The sequence below is a fragment of the Podarcis filfolensis genome, assembly GCF_964270895.1.
Source record: "Podarcis filfolensis genome assembly, chromosome: 3".
NCBI lineage: Eukaryota > Metazoa > Chordata > Lepidosauria > Squamata > Lacertidae > Podarcis > Podarcis filfolensis.
In genome coordinates this window covers 56,526,704-56,545,950 of record NC_139606.1, presented here as the reverse complement: position 1 = coordinate 56,545,950, position 19,247 = coordinate 56,526,704, and the positions used below count along the sequence as shown (strand labels likewise).

Genomic DNA, 19,247 nt, shown 5'->3' with positions numbered 1-19,247 from the left:
AGGCAGCCTCCTTTATCTCTAGAGTCCCTTATCTCCCCTCCCGATCAGCTGCTCAGCGGCTTTGTTTCAACACTCCCTCCCCTCTTTCTAAAAAAAAGAGCACGATCTGCTTTTTGCCCCTGGGCAATTCGGCTCCAGGGACCACGCATTAGCTCCATAAAACACACAGACATTTCCTCTTACTTTTTAGAAGGAAAAAAGTGTGTCTTATGGAGCGAAAAATACGGTATGTTATAGTATGTGAGATCGTATAGTAGTAGTAGTAGTAGTAGTAGTAATAGTGATGCTGGAGTATGGGCTTCTTTTGTGTGGTCCAGGGCCCAGTGTTCTTGATGGACTGGAGGAAAAAACTGCACCAGACAGGAGAACCACTTATACCACATTAAAAATAGAAAGTGCATTGACAGAAAAGAGGATGCACATTTGCACAAAAATAAACATGCAATGTGTGCAAATTTAGAAATGATTGCTATTATTTAAATAGAAATATCTTCCCATAGAGTGGATAACTGTGACGAAGTTACCTGCATGCCTCATCAGTCTACTGTCTAGGTGCTTACAGCTGATGGGCAACTCAGGGCTCCTGCAAGCCTCTCTTTGTAGGGTTCTTTATCTTTACACTGAACTTGGATTGGACATTTGAGGGCTGCATGTTAAAAGCCCCTCAAACAGAGGACTGTTCTCTGCAAATAAGGACACATGACCACCCTAGTGCTGCAGCAGATACTATGCCGCTGGGGTAATAATCATACTGGGCCACCTCGGACTTCCTTGCTAGAAAGGAGATAGTGATAGAGGATCCAGCTAAAGTTTTCTAATTCTACAAAACTAGTATGAAGTTGCAATATAATGAATCAGCCCATTTGTCCATACAGTCCAGCCTGGTCATTGACCACAGTGGCTCTCCAGAGTATCGGGACAATACATTTGCAAATTCTTATTAGCTACCTGGGATCCTTTTGTAAGCTTAAAATCTGAACACTATACAGCCTGTATTTTAATAAGGTGTTGTATGCATCTATTAACACCCTTGAAACTCCATGTTTTTAATACAAAATACCTTAGGCATAAGTGCACTTGAATCTCAAAGAAGTCACTGCTTAATATTTTTCTGACTGCTCAAACGCTTGTTAAAATGCATACTAGAAGCTTATACACTGTCATTCTAAATATGCAGGCTCACAGATTTAAGGATTAAGTTGCTGGAATAGATGCACTCTTGGTCAGATCCAGCAGGCTTCTTCTTATGAACTAATGCAACAGCCACAACTGAAAAAGAAGCAGCAGAGGGTAAAATGGTGTACTTCGGTGATTTTAAGTGTCAACGGGCAATTTAACAGGGTGAAATTTACCTAGGTTTGTTTTCTTCTTTAGTCATTGTGGCTGCCTTCGTAGCACCCTCCCCAACCCAAATAAGGCCCGGAAAGAATGTGCTAAGAGTGTGCTAAGAATACATTTGAGCTTGGTTGGATAAGATTACAGTCAAGTCTATATTTCATATTTTGTGACCCAGACCTCAAAAGAACTGTAATAATATTTAAGAAGCTGCAGGGGCTTAAAACAGTTCTTTTCAGTTCCTTTGTGCTGCTGCTGCTGCTTTTCCCTGCTTTGCTGTCTTATTTGGGTCTGGACACTTACAGAAAACAAGGAAAGAGTTGGTCCCTGAACGTGGTGCCTAGGATGCCAAAAAAGCCGCGCTAGAGATTTGCTGAGAGCCACGGCTATTTTTGTAAGGAGCTGATACTTTAGTCTGGGCTGCAAGCTTTGCCTTGGGAAAGGGGTTAGTGTCTTGGGAGGTGGGGAGGGAGGGCTTCACTAAGAAGATAGCTCAAAAGAAGAAGAAAAGACCCCCAAAGAAAATTCAGAACTCTAGAGGACTTCCCATCCTTCAATTTGCCGTCTCCTGCAAAAGTCAGCGCTGACCCTGGTCATATCCTCTCAGCTGCCAATATAACTTAACCTTTTTCACCAGAGTGTTCCTTGCCGTCACCATTATGACAGAGATTACAGCAGAAGGTACTGTAACAATCTTGATGTTCTAATTGCCTGGAAATAAAAAAGATTTCAGCCTTGACATTTTTTAATAGACTCAGCCTGTGAGCATGATCTCTGGCTTCTAGGGAATTGCAGTTTTTGCTGTAGGGTGAGTTTCAAGGCAAGAAGCTGCTCTTCTACGGCAGCTGGAATTTGTACTAGTTAGTAAAGCTTGATCATCATACACCTCTAAAAATAGCCTTGGTCACATAACCTCAGCAATGCTCGCTTAGGCAGAGAGCGCAGAGATTAAAGTAAGGAGAAATAAAGCATCTCAAAACTGGACATTGCAGATATAGATATGGTATATATAACTTGTTAGCTTCTTATTTGGTGCTCATGCTTTTTGTAGAGCAACACACACATTTGTGAATAAGATTTATTTTTCTTTGAATTTGCCTTTCACCTGCTGAAGAACTTTTTTTTTAAAGAGACCGCATTACCTTGTCTTTCCTGCTTCATAAATTCCATTTTGCATCTATAAGTTGACAATGTGCCTTTCCACACATTGCTGAACAGCAAAGCTGAGTTTGCCACAGAGCACACACTCTGTTTTAGTTGAGATTCCTGCATTGCAAGGGGTTGAACTAGATGACGCGCAGGGTCCCTTCCAACTCTACAGTTCTATGCTTCCACTGGGAGATACTCTGATGAGTAGGCTCCTATATGATCACATGTTTTTAGGTACTCTTTGCACTGCTCATAACTTTACATGTTTAGGTTAGTGATTAAAAATAACCTGTTCCATAAAATATGATGTGTGCACCTAAAAAAAAGTAGAGTGTGAAGACAAGTGATGAGGTACAAATTGAATTCAGTTTGCATTAAAAGGGGAACTCGCCTTATTTGCACTTTCAGAAACAACATGCAAACTGCATTGCCAAATTCAGAAATGTATGACTCTCAAAGAATGACTGTGTTTCAGTTAGTATATTGTTTCTGAAAGTGCGAATAAGGCGAGTTCCCCTTTAAATGCAAACTGAAACACAGTCATTTTTTGAGATCCACACATTTCTGAATTTGGCAATGCAGTTCTCTAGCCAAGTAACGAGTACCAGAATGCATGGTGGGGTAAAGCATGCATAGCAATACATATATTAGTGAAAGCAACATACAGAAATGCTTTTCTGTCAGGAGAACTTGCTTTGCAAAAATGTACAGTGGTACCTCGGGTTACATACACTTCAGGTTACATACGCTTCAGGTTACAGACTCCGCTAACCCAGAAATATTGCTTCAGGTTAAGAACTTTGCTTCAGGATGAGAACAGAAATCGGGCTCTGGTGACGAGGCAGCAGCAGGAGGCCCCATTAGCTAAAGTGGTGCTTCAGGTTAAGAACAGTTTCAGGTTAAGTACGGACCTCCGGAATGAATTAAGTACTTAACCCGAGGTACCACTGTATATGTTGGGCCAAATTGCATACATTAGGGGGAAATCACACTAAAATGCACATGGAATTTCATGAACTTTTTTAAAGAATGTGATGTGGAAATGTAGGAGTTGAACTGGAAAAACATAGTGAAACCAAAATGGACAGATACGCCTATCCCTAGTAAAGAGGCCCTTATCTCTCTGTTTCTCTCTTATCTGTGTTGGCTGACTTACTGCCTAGCAGTTATGGAATACTTTTACAGTGCCATTCTACTCATGTCTCCTGAGAAGTAAGTCACATTGAGCTCAATGGGATTTGCTGTCAGTTAATGTGCATAGGCTTGCAAAACTTAATTTTAAAATGTGCCTTCCAGGGCAGAACATGACAGGACTGTCCCTCAAAACAGGAGCCTCTCTCCCCGCCCCCCGTCCCATTTCTCCATATTTAATCCAGTGCAGGATGAAGTAGATTGAGCAAAACACTGGGATCCTAACCACTGAGAGACAGTAACTTAAATATATGGTCAAGAGTTAAAGATAGCAGACTGTGCCGTAATGTGTCATATCAAATTGAAAATGAGTTCAGTTCTTGATACAAGGCTACACAATATTAATCCTGGAAGCCTTAAGCAATTAATACACTTTTAGAGTCCCTTGAGAACTTTGCCTAAGCAGCGGGTAAAAAGAATGAGATCTGATCCTATAAATAAAGAAATGGTTATCTGGGAAATATGAATAGTTCATGAATAATTTTAATATGTCCTGACCATTAATATATACAAATAACATTTTATCCAACAGAATGAAAAAGGGGAATCTTTTTCCCCCCTTAAAATGCAGGCTTTTAAAAATCAAATATTTAATTTTACAATGGGATCTAACACTAGCCTTTTCCATTGTGGATCATTCCATTTTCTTTCCCCAAGCTTATTACTGTGCTTTTTTTATATAAAGAAAAGTCTCTCAGATAATATTCTGTGCACTTTTTATTCACCAAACCAAGGCACTGTGCCCCAAGTCACTGCCGTTATTAATTAAATATGAAAGCAAAATATGCTTCATGTAAGAGGATTTGTGTTAAGCATTATTAGGGACTGAATCTGTTTCTTTGTAAAGATTGCAAAATTAATGGAGCCCAGGAACCTTTGCTCATATTCATAGTCAATAGTACATTTCCTAATAGCATTGCATAATAATAATAAAGCTGATGCAGTTATAAATTTTCATCAGAGGTCTCCTGGACCTACATAGTGTTTGTGGGAGAAAATGCAGATGAAAAGTAAGAGTGTGGCAAGAGGGCAGAAGGACAGGTTATTTTCATAAAAAATACTTAAAGTTATTTCACTCTAATAGCTTATTTTTGCATTGCTGACTCAAGGAGGCTTAGGTTTATGGACATTTTTGAAGAAAGAAAGAAAGAAAGAAAGAAAGAAAGAAAGAAAGGAAAGAAAGAAAGAAGCTATTAATTTTATTCATGAATAGATTTGGAAGAAAGTGGCAAGCACTTATTCAAGTGACAACTTGAATTAAATATGGTAAGCCCTGCCCCCACATAATCAGTCACAAGACGTGACACCCACCCACACAATTTGAATGGCAATGCCCACCAACTGGGGGGGCAGAGGCGGCCCCCTCAAATATTTTAGGGGGGGCAAAGTAAACTCTGCCTCTAGAAGTTGGCTCCTATGCCAGTAGCTATGTTTATAGAAGATTGTGGACCACTATGCAAACCCGCTTCCTAAAGCAGAATGCTGGCAAGTCCCATTGTCAGAACAAGTTCTCTGCTCACCAAATTCTAGCTTGTGGGTTGACAAGTACACACACACACGAGTTGCTAAGCCAGAGGCAAGATAGATTTGAGCAGAAAGGAGTCTGTGTGTCTGTTTGGCTCCAGAGACATCCTTTTGCTGATCCCTACTGTAAAGCATTCCCAATGTGCCAGCTCTGTAGACAGTTTGACTTTGTAATTCCTATTCTAACTGCTTGTGGGTCAAGGGAGAAGCAGCAATTCAAAAATGTCTGGAAAAATGGGAGTGCTGTTTACGTTAGATAAAGCTGACATGGAGGGACACAAGCATTCAGTTGCTAAAAAAGGGGGGGAGGAATTCTGGAAAATGGAATAAAGTGTCATATCTGAGTGATCTTTAATTAGAGTAAAACAAATTGTAATTAAGTATTATTTCTTTTGTTAAAACAAATATGTTGGGCATTTGTACAAGGTGAGTTATTTTAGTATCTGCATTGTTAATTTGCTTTTGCTTGAGTCTTGCAATTAGAAATTTAAAATCTAAAGCTTTGATTGAATGTACTGGAAGATGGGCAGGATATAAATTATGGGAAAGAAAGGTATCTTTTGCATTGTAGGCTCGATTCTGCTGCTACAGCTTCTGTTAATTTGCACCATGGAGAGTATGGGAGGCCTTTTGGTGGCAATACATTTCCATTTCAGAGAAGTGTCAATTTTGCCATATACGTAGGTTGCGCCAGATTTTCAAAGCTATTGGGAAGAAATATATTGATCCCATTTTTTTTTTAAAAAGTTCCAAGTAGTTAGATCTATTAAGGTTTAAAAACTGGCTGTGTATTGAATTTAGGTCTCTAAGAACCATTAGAACGTAGGATGCTACCACTGGTCCATTTAGTTCTCTTGTCTTCAGTGAAACTTAAAGCCTATTTGGGGTTTCAAATGGTGGCCTTTCCCAGCCATACTTGGAGACACCGGGGATGGAAGCACTGTCTCACAAGCTGGATATGCATTTTTGTTTTATTCTTAGATGCATCTATCCGTCTATCCCTTCGTTATATACTGACAGCTGCGCAGGTATCATCTAGGCCAGGGGTGTCATGCCAGACTTTCTGCAACCAGGGCCCACTTGAGAAAGCTGAACTAAGGCCTACCAGTCACAAAATGCTGCTGCAGAGTGGAGCCAGTTACACAATGGTGTGTATCAGCAATAGTTTTCTGCTGATACGATTCCTAAGAACGTAAGGGCTTGCTGAAACAGCCCAGTGGCCCACCTGGTCCACCAGCCTGTGCTCATGGTAGTCACAGAGATCCCTATGGAAAGCCTGCAAGCAGGTCATGAATATAACAACAGTCTGCTCACCTGCTCTGAACAGATGTTCAGAGCCCACGTCATTTTAGGCAGAATTTGTCAGTGCAGAGGTTTTGAATGAAGAATTTTCTTTTCTACTTTCCCCTTTCCCTGAAATACCTCTCAAAGTATTCACCTTTCTTTTCTTATCCCCTTCTCTTTTCATGTGTAACTAGTACCCATTTCCTCCTTCCAAAAAATGTCCCTCTTTCACCCCTCCTCCCTGCTCCTTTTACATCCACTTCTTTCCTGCAACAACTTCCATTCTTCTCTATTCCACATTTACTTCTTTATTTATTTTTAAATACAGTGGTACCTCATGTTATAGATGCTTCAGGTTACAGACTCCACTAACCCAGAAATAGTACCTCGGATTAAGAACTTTGCTTCAGGATGAGAACAGAAATCGCGCGGCGGCAGCAGGAGGCCCCATTAGCTAAAGTGGTGCTTCAGGTTAAGAACAATTTCAGGTTAAGAACGGACCTCCAGAACGAATTAAATTCTTAACCCGAGGTACCACTGTACTAAGTCTTTCACATTGCCTTCAATGCCCTGTTTTGGCCCTTTCTCCTGAGGTGGCAGGCAGCTGAGTGGGAAGGAAGGAGAAGCGCTTTCGGTGTGTCTGTGTGTAACAGAGACACAACATGTAGCAGCCTGGCTTCTCCTAGTCTTCTCCACCTGCCCGTCTCCTCTCTTTCCTCTCCATTCTTTCACTATTTCCCCTGCACAGCTTTCACTCCCATGCATGCCTACGTACTGTACATGGGGGCAGGGGGACTGCTGGTGTTGGCATTGGTAAGTGGTAGGTCACATGCCTTGGATGCAGAATGTGCCAAGTTCAATCCCTCCAGGTACAGTATCACTGGGAGAGAACCCTAGCCTGAAATCTTGGAGAACTGTTGCTGGGCTACAGCAATGGTCTGGTTCAGTGTAAGGCAGCTTCCTGTATCTGGGGGAAGATTTTCACTCAGTGGTGGAACAACTGCGTCACATGCAGAAGGTCCCGGGCTCAGTTTCCAGCATTTCCAGGTAGGTTTGGGAGAGACTCCTGTCTGAAATTCCGAAGAGCCATTGTTGACAGTACTAAGTTAGATTGATCTATTGCCTGGCTCTTGTGTTTCTGTGTAATCAAAAAGCTGAAAGGAGAGAGGGTGGGCTGCAGTGCTGATGCCCACCTGAAAGTGGGCTGAGGTCCACCCTTGGTCCCTAGTTCACAACTGAGAAGTGTTTATCTAATTGCTGTAACAGAAATAATTGAGCAAGATATTATGCCTAGATGACAGCTTCTGTGACATTACCACAAGAATGTTGGGACACACATGTTACAACGTGTCTACCTGATGTGAGGACTGTGGTAAGGGCCTTCTGGCAGTTCCCTCCCTGTGAGAAATGAGGTTACAGGAAACCAGGCAGAGGGACTTCTTGGTAGTGGTGCCTGCCCTGTGGAACATCCTCCCTTCAGATGTCAAGGAAATAAACAACTACCTGATGTTTAGAAGATATCTGAAGGCAGCCCTGTTTAGGGAAGTTTTTAATGACTGATGTTTTAATGTACCTTTAATCTTTTGTTGGAAGCCACCCAGAGTGTCTGGGGAAACCCGGCCAGATGGGTGGGGTATAAATAATATACAGTGGTACCTCGGGTTAAGTACTTAATTCATTCTGGAGGTCCGTACTTAACCTGAAACTGTTCTTAATCTGAAGCACCACTTTAGCTAAAGGGGCCTCCTGCTGCTGCCACACCGCTGGAGCACGATTTCTGTTCTCATCCTGAAGCAAAGTTATTAACCTGAAGCACTATTTCTGGGTTAGCGGAGTCTGTAACCTGAAGCGTATGTAACCTGAAGCGCATGTAACCCGAGGCACCACTGTATTACTACTACTACTACTACTACTATGATTTATTTTATACATTGTGGCACATAAATGGAATATAATGTCTTTGTTACTGATACATAGAAGTAATTCATCATTCATTTTAATGCTGCTGCAATACCACAATAGTGTTGCCACAGGCATAAAACAGAACAAATCAAGAGACGGGTAAAGTCTTACACTAGATCTTGCCTCTAGTCTCTGGGGTATTCAGAAATGTAACTGACATATGCTTAGACGTTTAATGCAATCTAATAGTTCTCAGCAATCTGGCTTGAAGTCACACGTTGAGTGGAGGGAGTCATTAAAATAGACTTCTTAGTCCACCCGACTTCTAATTTGAGGTCTTTGGCTCATGGAAATCGTCATGATGAGGATGGGTCAGCACCCAGTTTTGTAAAATTGTGGACTGACACATTCTTTGGAGCTCCCCTCTCTCATGGGGCACAGACAGTTTTACATCAACAGCAGCTGCAGTTGCCCCAGTGGGAAAATATTGCAGAATGTATCTGTGATGGGAGTTAAGCTTTGGCTTGGTATAGACAGAGGATTAAGGCATAGGACAGATTGGTTTAGTTTGATTTAGGCATTTATTTGTCTGTCTATATACAGTCTTTCTGGTGGCCAGTCTTCAAGGCATCATGCAAGCATTACAGGACAAAGAAATTGAAAAATTAAAATCAATAGAATAGAAACAACAACAAGAATCATACCAGCAGATAAAATTAAGCAAGCCATTTCTGTAGTGGTGTCGTAGCTCAGCAGTAGATCATCAGCCTTGTATGCAGAACATCCCAGGTTTGATCCCCAGCTTCTCCAGATATAGCTAGGAGAGAACCCTGTCTGAAATCTGGCGAGATGCTGCAAGTCAGTATTGACAGTATTGAGCTAGGTAGACCCATGGTCTGATTCAATATAAGGTAGCTTCATATATCCTGCCAAAGGTTTGAGAGAGAAAATAATTGTTTTCCTCTTTGTTATAGAAGAAATTAAAGTAGGTATCTGTGTGGATGTGCTTGGAAATGGTGTTCTAGAGTCTGAGGGCCATCACAGGAAAGGCCCTGTTCTTGTAAGCGCCCATCTACTACTCCCAGAAGGTGGGGAAACCTACAGACATGCCCCAGTTGAAGGTCTTAGCAAATGAGCAAGTTCAGACTGGTGCAGGCTGCCTTTAAGATATTCTGGTCCCAGTGTGTTTAGAGCTCTTTAGGTTAAAACTATCTCTTTGAATTATTCCCAGGGTAGGAGAGGGGAACTGGTAGCAAATTAAGGTTTTTAACTATTGCCTACTGTATTTTGAACCAGTTCATTTTTTTTTCATAGGAAGCCCCATACAGAATGCATTATAACAGCAGTGGCATGTGAATAAGTGTGTGTGGAGCAGAAGCAGTGCCCTCTGGACAGCCACGGTGCTGCACTTGCCCTGATGGGTTGGGTCCAAGTGGTGGCAAGGTCCAGATAGCCTTGCGTTGGGGCAATGCACACCTCTGAGGCTGCCACTGACTTGTAGCTCTCCCAGCCTTACCACTGCTTTTCTTAGTGAGTATGGTGCAGGTGTTGGGAGATGGCTGCTGCTCCACTCTTCCCAAGTGCCACCACTGCTGCATTCTTTGTAATGATCTGTCCTGGACATTAAAAAGGCACGGACCAATTCACCCCTCCCACTCAACAGCAATTCATTACCAAAGTGCTGCTGCTGCTGATTGTTTTTTCCCTTTGTCTTGTAAAGAGCAAAACAAAACAGTGTTACTTTATTTGATTTTTAAGAGGATCTGCTGACAGTGACAACAACAATTTTATCAACTAAAAATTCTTTTGATGTTGAAAGCTGCCTTAAGGGAAAACACACACATAAACGCATGCAGATTTGATTTCTAGGGGTTTACAAAATCATATTTAGTTAGCATAAATTTATTTAAGGTAACTCTTTCTGTGATTATTCAAGGCAGTGATGTGTTGGGGTTTCTTTCCTCATTAAAGCTGATTAAAAAAATGTTCCTCGCAAAATTATATTTGCCATACCTTTGCTTGTCAGCTTGAATAAACTAATGCATTTGGCAGTGAGAGGTGATAAAAGCATGTGTATCTAAACCTATAAACATCTAAGTGATGGGGAAATTGTAAGTTCTTGTTCCTATGTACTCAACTGTATTTTAAAATATATCTTTTAATTTTTACAAGTGCTATACAAGCACAATGTCATAAGGAAGAGGCAAGGGAGAGCAGAGCAGAGCATAGGGTGTGGAGGAAAGGAGTCACATCACAGGGTCAAATTACGGTTTACAATAAAAAAATACTAGGGGAGGGGAAGTGGGGACATGCTTCTTTTGTTTTGAAGAAGAAGTCACAGGGGTCTAATCCAGAACCCACTCTGGATCTGGATCAGGGCCCATGCCTTACAGTTGCAATCTTCCCATTGTTTGAAATCATTTAGCTTGTTTTTCAAGACTGAGCAAACATTACTCATTCTTTTAAGATGAATATGCAACTAAACCCCTTATATCTGGTTTTTCTTCTGCCAATCTGCACAACCAGACTTTGTAATCCCCTCAGACATTATCTGCAAATCAAATTGGTAATGAATTGTTCATTATTATTATGGTCTGCTGATTGTGTTGTTTTCTTTAAATTGTTCAATCAAGGAACAACTAAATAATAAGCTATGAAATCTGGATACACACTATGAACTGCTCTGAATTTTCTGAAGATCATACATTACAGAAATAGGTATATGGTTTCTAAGAGGACATATAAGTTGTGCAATTTACAGTTACCCAATTTGTGATGAGAGCAGCATATGATTAAGTTGAAAGAGCTAATTACACCTGTGTTAAGTATGCAAGAGCTGGCATGACCTTTTGAATGCAACGTATCATGGCTATTTTCAACATGAAATGTGTCTCCACCAATGTATGTATTTTATGTAAACATAAGACAACTCGCTGCATAACATGTTACACATCGATGACCTGGTCTTTATGAACAATTTCTTAAACAGAGGTACCTCAGGTTAAGAACTTAATTCGTTCTGGAGGTCTGTTCTTAACCTGAAACTGTTCTTAAGCTGGGGTATCACTTTAGCTAATGGGGCCTCCTGCTGCTGCTGCCACGCGCAATTTCTGTTCTCATTCTGAGGTAAAGTTCTTAACCTGAGGTACTATTTCTGGGTTAGCGGAGTCTGTAACCTGAAGCGTCTGTAACCCGAAGTACCACCGTACTTTCTGTTTGCAAATATTTCTCTTTGGCTTTTTATCCATTTAAGTTATGTTCTTTAGATTAGCTGCACTTTATTTTACAATTTTCTCTTCTAAGAATAGGAGTAATGAATATTGTTATCATTAATTTCTTACTTGACTTTCACCGTGAGGTCCCAGGGTACGTTACATCAATTAAAAAAGACATTCAAAGCAGGCAAAACTGATTACAATCAAGAAGATAAGGTGGGTCCAAAAATATATATCTCAGGTGTAAAAGGCCAGGATAATGAGGTACGTCTTCAGCATCCGACAAAATGAACATTGTGAAGATGCTTTGCAGAGAAGGAATTCCACAGCTAAGGTGCTACCATAGAGAATGCTTTTTCTTGGCTTGTACCCCCCAAATGTCTGAGAGTGGTAGAACTACTAAAAGGGCCCCCACTGCTGATCTTAACACTCAAGGGGGTCTATAGGAAATATGCAATGATTCAGTCTTCTTACTTACCAGTAATCCCTATTCTCAAGTGGCCTTTCAATCCCTATATTTCTTCCATGCTTAATATGGAATCCAACTGTGAAAGTCCACATTCAGTCTGCCACCCCTATTCCTCTTCATTCCTGTGTGGAGCTAAGTGAGTCTATTTAAGTGCTCTAGCTCAAATGGCTAGAGAATCAAGGTTTCATTATTTTATATTTTATTTTCCATTGGATTCAGGTGACATTTCTGGAGAATATGCAGATAGTGGATGGTTTTCCATATCTTTAGAAGCTCATTGTAATTTCAGGACTATGGCTCGTTAATTTTATGGCAAAACAGGAGTACTCTTGTGAACTGAATCTCTGATTATTTTGCTTTGTGGATATGATAGCCCATATTACTGTTAATTTATTTTATACCACACATATAAAGCTCTTCATTTTGCTACAAAATTATCTGGGTTGGATTTAGCCCATAATTATTTTACTTTTGAAGAAATAAGAAAGAAAAGAAAGAAGTAAACTGTAAAATCTGTAATGCAACAGTAAGTTGTGAGAGGCTAAAACAGTATTGTGAATACCCAGTTTCAATAAAACTGGAAGTACACATTTTTTATGATTATTGCTTATCTAATTAATGTCAAAGTCCAGCACTATTTATATAGCAGGAAAGGAAATGAATAAAGAAAGGTGACATGATGAATGACCACAATCCAGTAGGCTGTGAAATGCAGAGGTGTACGTTGAATAAATAAGTAGATTTTTGATTCTTATTATAAATATCAAACAGACTGATTAAGATCTGAATAATATCATCAGGCTGGTGAAGTTATTATTATGAAAGTTTTGTGCTAGTAATAAGGAAACTTTGGAAGACTATTTTCAACTTAGCTAGGATAACAGCAGGTTATTTTAAATTCAAAAAGGCAAAGTTTTGGAAACTTTCGTCTTGTCCACTATAACTGAGTAGGCAAGATTGTTTTGGTGGATTCCAGAATGAATCAGTTCTGTTTCATCCCTGAAGAACAGAGTGGATGTCGGGGGAAGAGTGGGGCGAGGAATTAATTTTCATTTGCTTTTTAATGATGACCTGCTTACTTCTTAACCAATGCATGAAAGAAAACAGTTATTGCTCAGAATCTGCACTTTACTGAATTTTGCAATACAGTCCTCCAACAAGAAACTGTTTATATCTGGGTGAAAGCATGTGTAGAAGTGCATATTTTAGTGAAAGTAACATGCAAAAATGCATTCTGTTAGGAAAAGTTGCTTACAAATATGTAAGTTGGCAAAAACTGCATACAAAAATGTATATATTAGGAGAAATTATCACAAAAATGCTGACAAATTTTCATGAGTACTAAAAAACTTAATAAATAAAAGCAAACCACAAATTTCTTCGGATATGTGAAGAACTGAAAAAATAGGAAATGGAGAGAAACGAAAACTGACAGATTCATCCATGTAGCCAAACTAGAATGCTGACTCTCCTTTTTTTCATTTCATAATCAACTATATACTGGCATCTAAACCGGAGATGGGATGCAGGTGTCACTGTGGGTTAAACCACAGAGCCTAGGACTTGCCGATCAGAAGGTCGCCGGTTCGAATCCCTGCGACAGGGTGAGCTCCCATTGCTTGGTCCCTGCTCCTGCCAACCCAGCAGTACGAAAGCACGTCAAAGTGCAAGTAGATAAACAGGTACCACTCCGGCGGGAAGGTAAACGGCATTTCCATGCGGTGCTCTGGTTCGTCCGGAAGCGGCTTAGTCATGCTGGCCACATGACCCGGAAGCTGTACACCGGCTCCCTCGGCCAGTAAAGCGAGATGAGCGCCGCATCCCCAGAGTCGGTCACAACTGGACCTAATGGACAGGGGTCCCTTTACCTTTAAATCGAAGATGGGGAATCTTCTGCCCTCCACTTTGACTGGACTGTAACTTCTGTTAACCCTTACCATTGGCCCTGCTGGCTGGGTCTGTTGGAAGTTTGAATAACGTGGCTACTGCCATTTAACACTGCTGTTTCTGGATTCATGAGCCTATTTTCATTCTACCACAGGCTTCTGGAATTTCTTTTTCTCTCTTCCTCCTGTATAGCCCTGCTTTCTATCCATCCAAAAGTTCAAAAATGCTTTGCTCTCTTAAACCTACACAGTATTTCATGCTGCTGAAGAGAAAAGGTGCTATTAAGAATACTTGGACCAGCTACTGTTAATCCTGCTGATCTCGTGGTCTTTGCAGAGATTACCTGCCAAAGGTGATGTAGCTACAGATGACATAGACTGTGTACACAGTATCCCGCTAAAACCTGCTATTATGTTCTTTTAAGTATTTGAAACCTAGGCTTTAGGACTTTGCTCTCTTCGCAGTCATTTAAAGCAGAAATGATTGTGTGGGACTATACAATACACTCACAATTGTGCGAGAGTGTTTTGACAGGATCAACAATAGCGTCTGAAGACTTTTTGATGCTAATCCCCTTTCCCAAGTTGTAACGATTGAATAAAGCTGGAGCGCATAAAAAGCCCTTACATAAAATTCTACGGTTGCATAAAAAGAGGGGTCCAAATGTCTTCATAGGAAAAGTATTCATCTTCATATACATTCACAATAAACTGAGCGTGCTTTTCAAAATTCTCCTTTGAATGGGCCATGAAATTACTACTCCAATCGTTTTAAGGGAAAAAAGTCTTCCAGATCACTTTTTTCCGTGGTATGCTTGCCATCTGGAAGTTATAGATGAGGTTTAGAAATATGTGACTGTGCTCTTATAGATTAGAGAGTTAATGCCAGTTATTTTTTCTTAGCCTTATCAACCTCATAGGATTTTAATTTTTTTTAGACAGGGGGAGAAGTAGCATGTATGTGGCCTTAAGCTCCTGGAGGAGGTATTGGCTAAAATGCTTTAAAATAAATTTCCAGAGATGTGTTTGTTAAGTTTCTTGCAGCAAAAATGATCTAAAGGTGTTGTGGCACCTTAAAGTCTAGCACATTTATTAAGGCATGACCTTTTATGGACTCAAGCCCATGTATCTGGCAAAGTTGGCTTGAGTCCATGAAAGCTTATGCCATACTAAGAATTGTGTGCAACATAGCACTAAGGAGATCGTTCCATCAGTGCAAGTGTTTCTCCTCTCTGAAAATTATCTCATTGCACTTTTGCTCTCTCTATACTCAGTGTTCTGGGGGTCCCCTTGACCACCTGAAGCTGATTATGGGGCACGTGTGGGGAGGAGTGGAGGAAAAGTCCAACTAGCAAGAATTTTGCTGGCTATAAATAAATATATTTGAATATGGGATGCTTCTATTTCATGCTAGGAAACAGGTACATGAATTAGATATTTCCTATACTCTTCAGATCAGGGATGAGCAGATTTTAAGCTTTTGAAAACTACTTTGCTTTTTATTACAGTGCTGATGTCCACCAACCAGAACCAGGTGTGAAATAGTGGTTGGGGGTGTTGGGTGGATGTGCAGTTAGCATTAAGACAGAGAATGCCTCTGAACACATGCAGAAATTCTTTTTGGTACCAGAATCAGCACACAGTCATTTTATCACAAAAACCCATTATTGGTCTCCCCACTACTGCCTTTCTTCATCTTCAGACTAATTAGGAATAAAGCAAACAAACATTGTTTTGTAGTTGCTATTGTTACATATTTGGGAGTCAGAAATCCATGATGATCTACTGTGCATTATACTGAGTTCTACCATTAGAGCCTCATCAGTTTTCTGCCTGCCCCCGCTATAATGCGGACATGGCTATCAAGTTTTGGAAATCTCTGGTTTTTGTTGCTTTTTAATTTGTAAGGATATGAATGCACTATGGAGCCATTGAAAAATATTCTGTTTAGGAGAAAAGAAAAGTACATTCACACAGTTTACATTTTTGGCCTTTTATTAAACATATTTGCATTAAAATAGTATACTGCTTTTAAACAAAAACAAAAACCAGATGTCCCCACTGCTTCATTCTCAGTTAAAGTAACCATAATCCTCACAATATATTGATGTGAAAATGATTATGATATCACAAAGGCAGGATTATGACTCCAGGTGGATGTAAGCAGCGGGAGCTGATGAACTCTTTAGAAAGAGAGATCTTGTTTTCATGCAAATGCCTTTTAAAAAGAAAGAAGGCAGAGGCAATAAGCAGATCAGAAACTGTTTCTAAAGAGTGTTGTCTGTAGTCCCCTGCCTTTAAAAGCTCAGTTCTCAAATTTCTTCTGTGTAGGATTTTCCCATGCAAAGCCCTATTAGGCCTTTATGTAGGAAAGATGGTTTTGTGTACAATTTTACATGACAACTTGTACATTCATTTGTTAAGTGCAATTTTCTATTTAATCCTGCAGTAGATAAAACCATATTCTGAATTGCCCCTCATCTCGGAAGCATAATACATATTCCTCTGCAAGCATTAGTATGACCACGTGAAGCTGCCATATGCAACATGCAACCTAGTATTGTCTACTTTATTCTAATGGGCAATCGTTGCCAAAAGTTTTTCCCAACTGCATTTCCTCAGGTCCTTTTAATTATAGGTACTTGGAGCTTATGGCTCATACCCTCATTTGCAAAGGCCCTCATGCAGCACAGGATCTCACTAATGTTTTGTTGTACAGTGGGCAATGCACATTCTGGAACATGACATTTAAATTTCCAGACCTGAAACTTTGGCCGCATCATGGTTCTCTGCTGATGGAAAGCGTTTTGATCCAGCAGAAACTTCCATCAATGGAAAAGGAAGGGAGGTAATTTTTGCATGCCCAGAATACGTGAGCCTGCCGACCTGCTCTGTACAATGTAACTGAATGACCGCTCATGACAACAATCCTTTGGTTCAGATTAGGCCACAATTTTATTGATTACAGATGTAGGGCGTTTGGGCTTAGGCGTTGGGTGTAACCCGTATCAACCAGCCCACCTGCTGGATGATTCTCTCAGAGGTTGAACCAGTGGTGAGGAAATCCAAGACATACATTAAATAGGTACTACCCCATGTGCTTCGCCTTTTGAAGGGATGCTATGACCCTAGTCATAGCATCTGGGCATTTGGGCATTTGGAGAGGAGCACTTATTCCAGGATCCCTTTAACAGAATACCTCATTCCCTTGGAGATGCAGGCAGAGGTTTACAACTTCCCCTTCAACCATGACTAAGGCTTCACCCAATGCCTTACCCACTAAAGTTGTGACAGTTGCTATGAGGTAGGCAGAAACCCCATGTTGGCCAATTTACCTGAAGGAAAAATTCTTCTCTGGCCCAAAATAACCGCAACTGATTATAATCTGTAGCAAGGTAAAAACAAAACAAAACCACTAGCCCCAATGATGGGTACATGCAAGCCTGACTACAGGGAGGATGTATGGGAGATGTGGTGGAAGGTGAAGTGAGTTTTCCCTTTTATTCCCTGGGAACAGACCTGAGTGGAGTCCTTGTGAGAACTCAAGTCAGCTCTGTCCCCATATGGATGAGATTTACTTCCCCATCTGACAAAATGATATATGTTTTCCCAGTGATTATATCCTTATCACAGCAAGTTATCGTCCTGGTGAATGGTATAACTTCCTCAGCATTAGCAAGTTACCATCTTGGTAAATGGTCATCTGTATTTACTCTGAAAATCAACCCCCAGAGCCCACCCTGCATTTGAAGACCACAAGGGGAAACTTGCAGTGATGAGCAAGCCAGTACACTGCGAGCTCCAGATAAATACATAACACCTTTCATAATTCAGCTGAAGTCTAGCACTGTGCTATCGGCAGAACAATTAATCCAACCCCGCTTTTTAGTAACTAATAATAGCTTTTAGTGTGATGACTTCACAACAGTTGGTACCAATAAACAAGGATATGTGTTGTAGAAATCATTTGTAGCCCCGTGCACAAGGTTACATCTTTTTTTATAAAAAAAAATACTCATCTAAAGATGCTGTTTGTTATGAGGGCAACAGGAGTATCCTACCATACTGAATAACAGTTTTGATGAAGGGAGCTTTTTGTTGAGACTGAGGCACAGGAGGAAAGAACTGAATTATCCCCAGTACTCCCTTTTTTATGTTTGAAGAACAATCATGCAAGCAATGTAATTCAGACTTGATTCACCTCTCTGCCTAGCAAGCATCTTTGCTCTTCAACCTCTTGTGTCTTGAAGTGAAGCTGGAAAAAGCTGGACACCATATGGATATTCCATGGGAGAAATATGGGGAGTCAGGTGAGTTTACTTAGGAATGAAATGATTTGCCCCATTCTGTACCTTTATTTTCTATGGGCTTGAAACTCCAAAATTTGGTGGTGCTGTGAATCAGATCAGGAGAATTTCAGACACTAGATTTTCATGCTTAGCTTCTTAATGTTTAATATAAGATGTGCCTCCTGTAGATTTTTCAAACCGTTAGTTATTTGGTTTAGGTAATGCTATACGTATATTGGCACCAATGGACCTATATAACTGTTATATAGTAGCAGCCACTGTAGCAGCAGAAGAAGAATTAGTTATGCACACTCACCTCTCGTAATCACCAACATTCAACTTTTGAATGTGTAATGTTACTGATTTGTAATTTTGCATTGTGCAGTAGATCTTTATAACTGTTTGTTACTCAGCAGACTTTCCCTCCTGGTACAATTTGACTGAACCAAAATTATGCTTAGGGACATGGAATATGAGATGTATTTAAAATGAAAAAGAAATAAGCATATCGATTGTATCTAAGTATATGAGACAGTATTCATGAACCAAATGCATCATTCATAAATAAGACCACATTTCATGTAAGTGGCAAAAGCTATGTAGCATGCCAATCTTGTTCGGCTTACACGACATCACAAGTTAGAAATCTTGAGTGTAAAACAAATCACTTGATCAGCATTGGGATGTTTGAAAGGAATGTGAGATGAAAAGAGGACAAAGAACAAGGGAAATTGTGTACAAAAGCAAAATGGGTTAGAACTGCCGAGCTGACAAGGAGGCCAATTAGAATAGCTTTTGTCAGCTCTGAAAACCATTAGAATCTTCTGTGGCGAGACTGAGGGAGTCTGTGATCTTCACAAATGATTGTAAGGACAATAGCTCCAGTTGTGAAGATTGACTTCCAGTCCATGACTGTGGGCCTTCAAGGTGTCTTGATCCTCCTGGATACTAGTCAGTCAAAACTGAATGCCTAGGCTTGGTGCAAGACCAGCAGGCATCTGCC

General features: G+C 40.4%; 1 protein-coding gene across 17 annotated transcripts in view; it reads left to right on the top strand.

The window, feature by feature from the left end:
- The first annotated feature begins 1,483 nt into the window (after positions 1-1,483).
- TRDN (triadin) overlaps positions 1,484-19,247 on the top strand; it is a 162,908-nt gene continuing 145,144 nt past the window's right edge. For 8 of the 17 annotated variants that reach the window (XM_083608547.1, XM_083608546.1, XM_083608549.1 and 5 more), the window contains exon 1: positions 1,506-2,016. In XM_083608547.1, coding sequence (XP_083464673.1) covers positions 1,995-2,016 — 22 coding nt within the window. In that variant the 5' untranslated portion in view covers positions 1,506-1,994. Of the gene's footprint in view, positions 2,017-19,247 lie in introns of all 17 variants that reach the window. The other 9 variants (XM_083608542.1, XM_083608540.1, XM_083608539.1 and 6 more) reach the window with 3 other exon arrangements.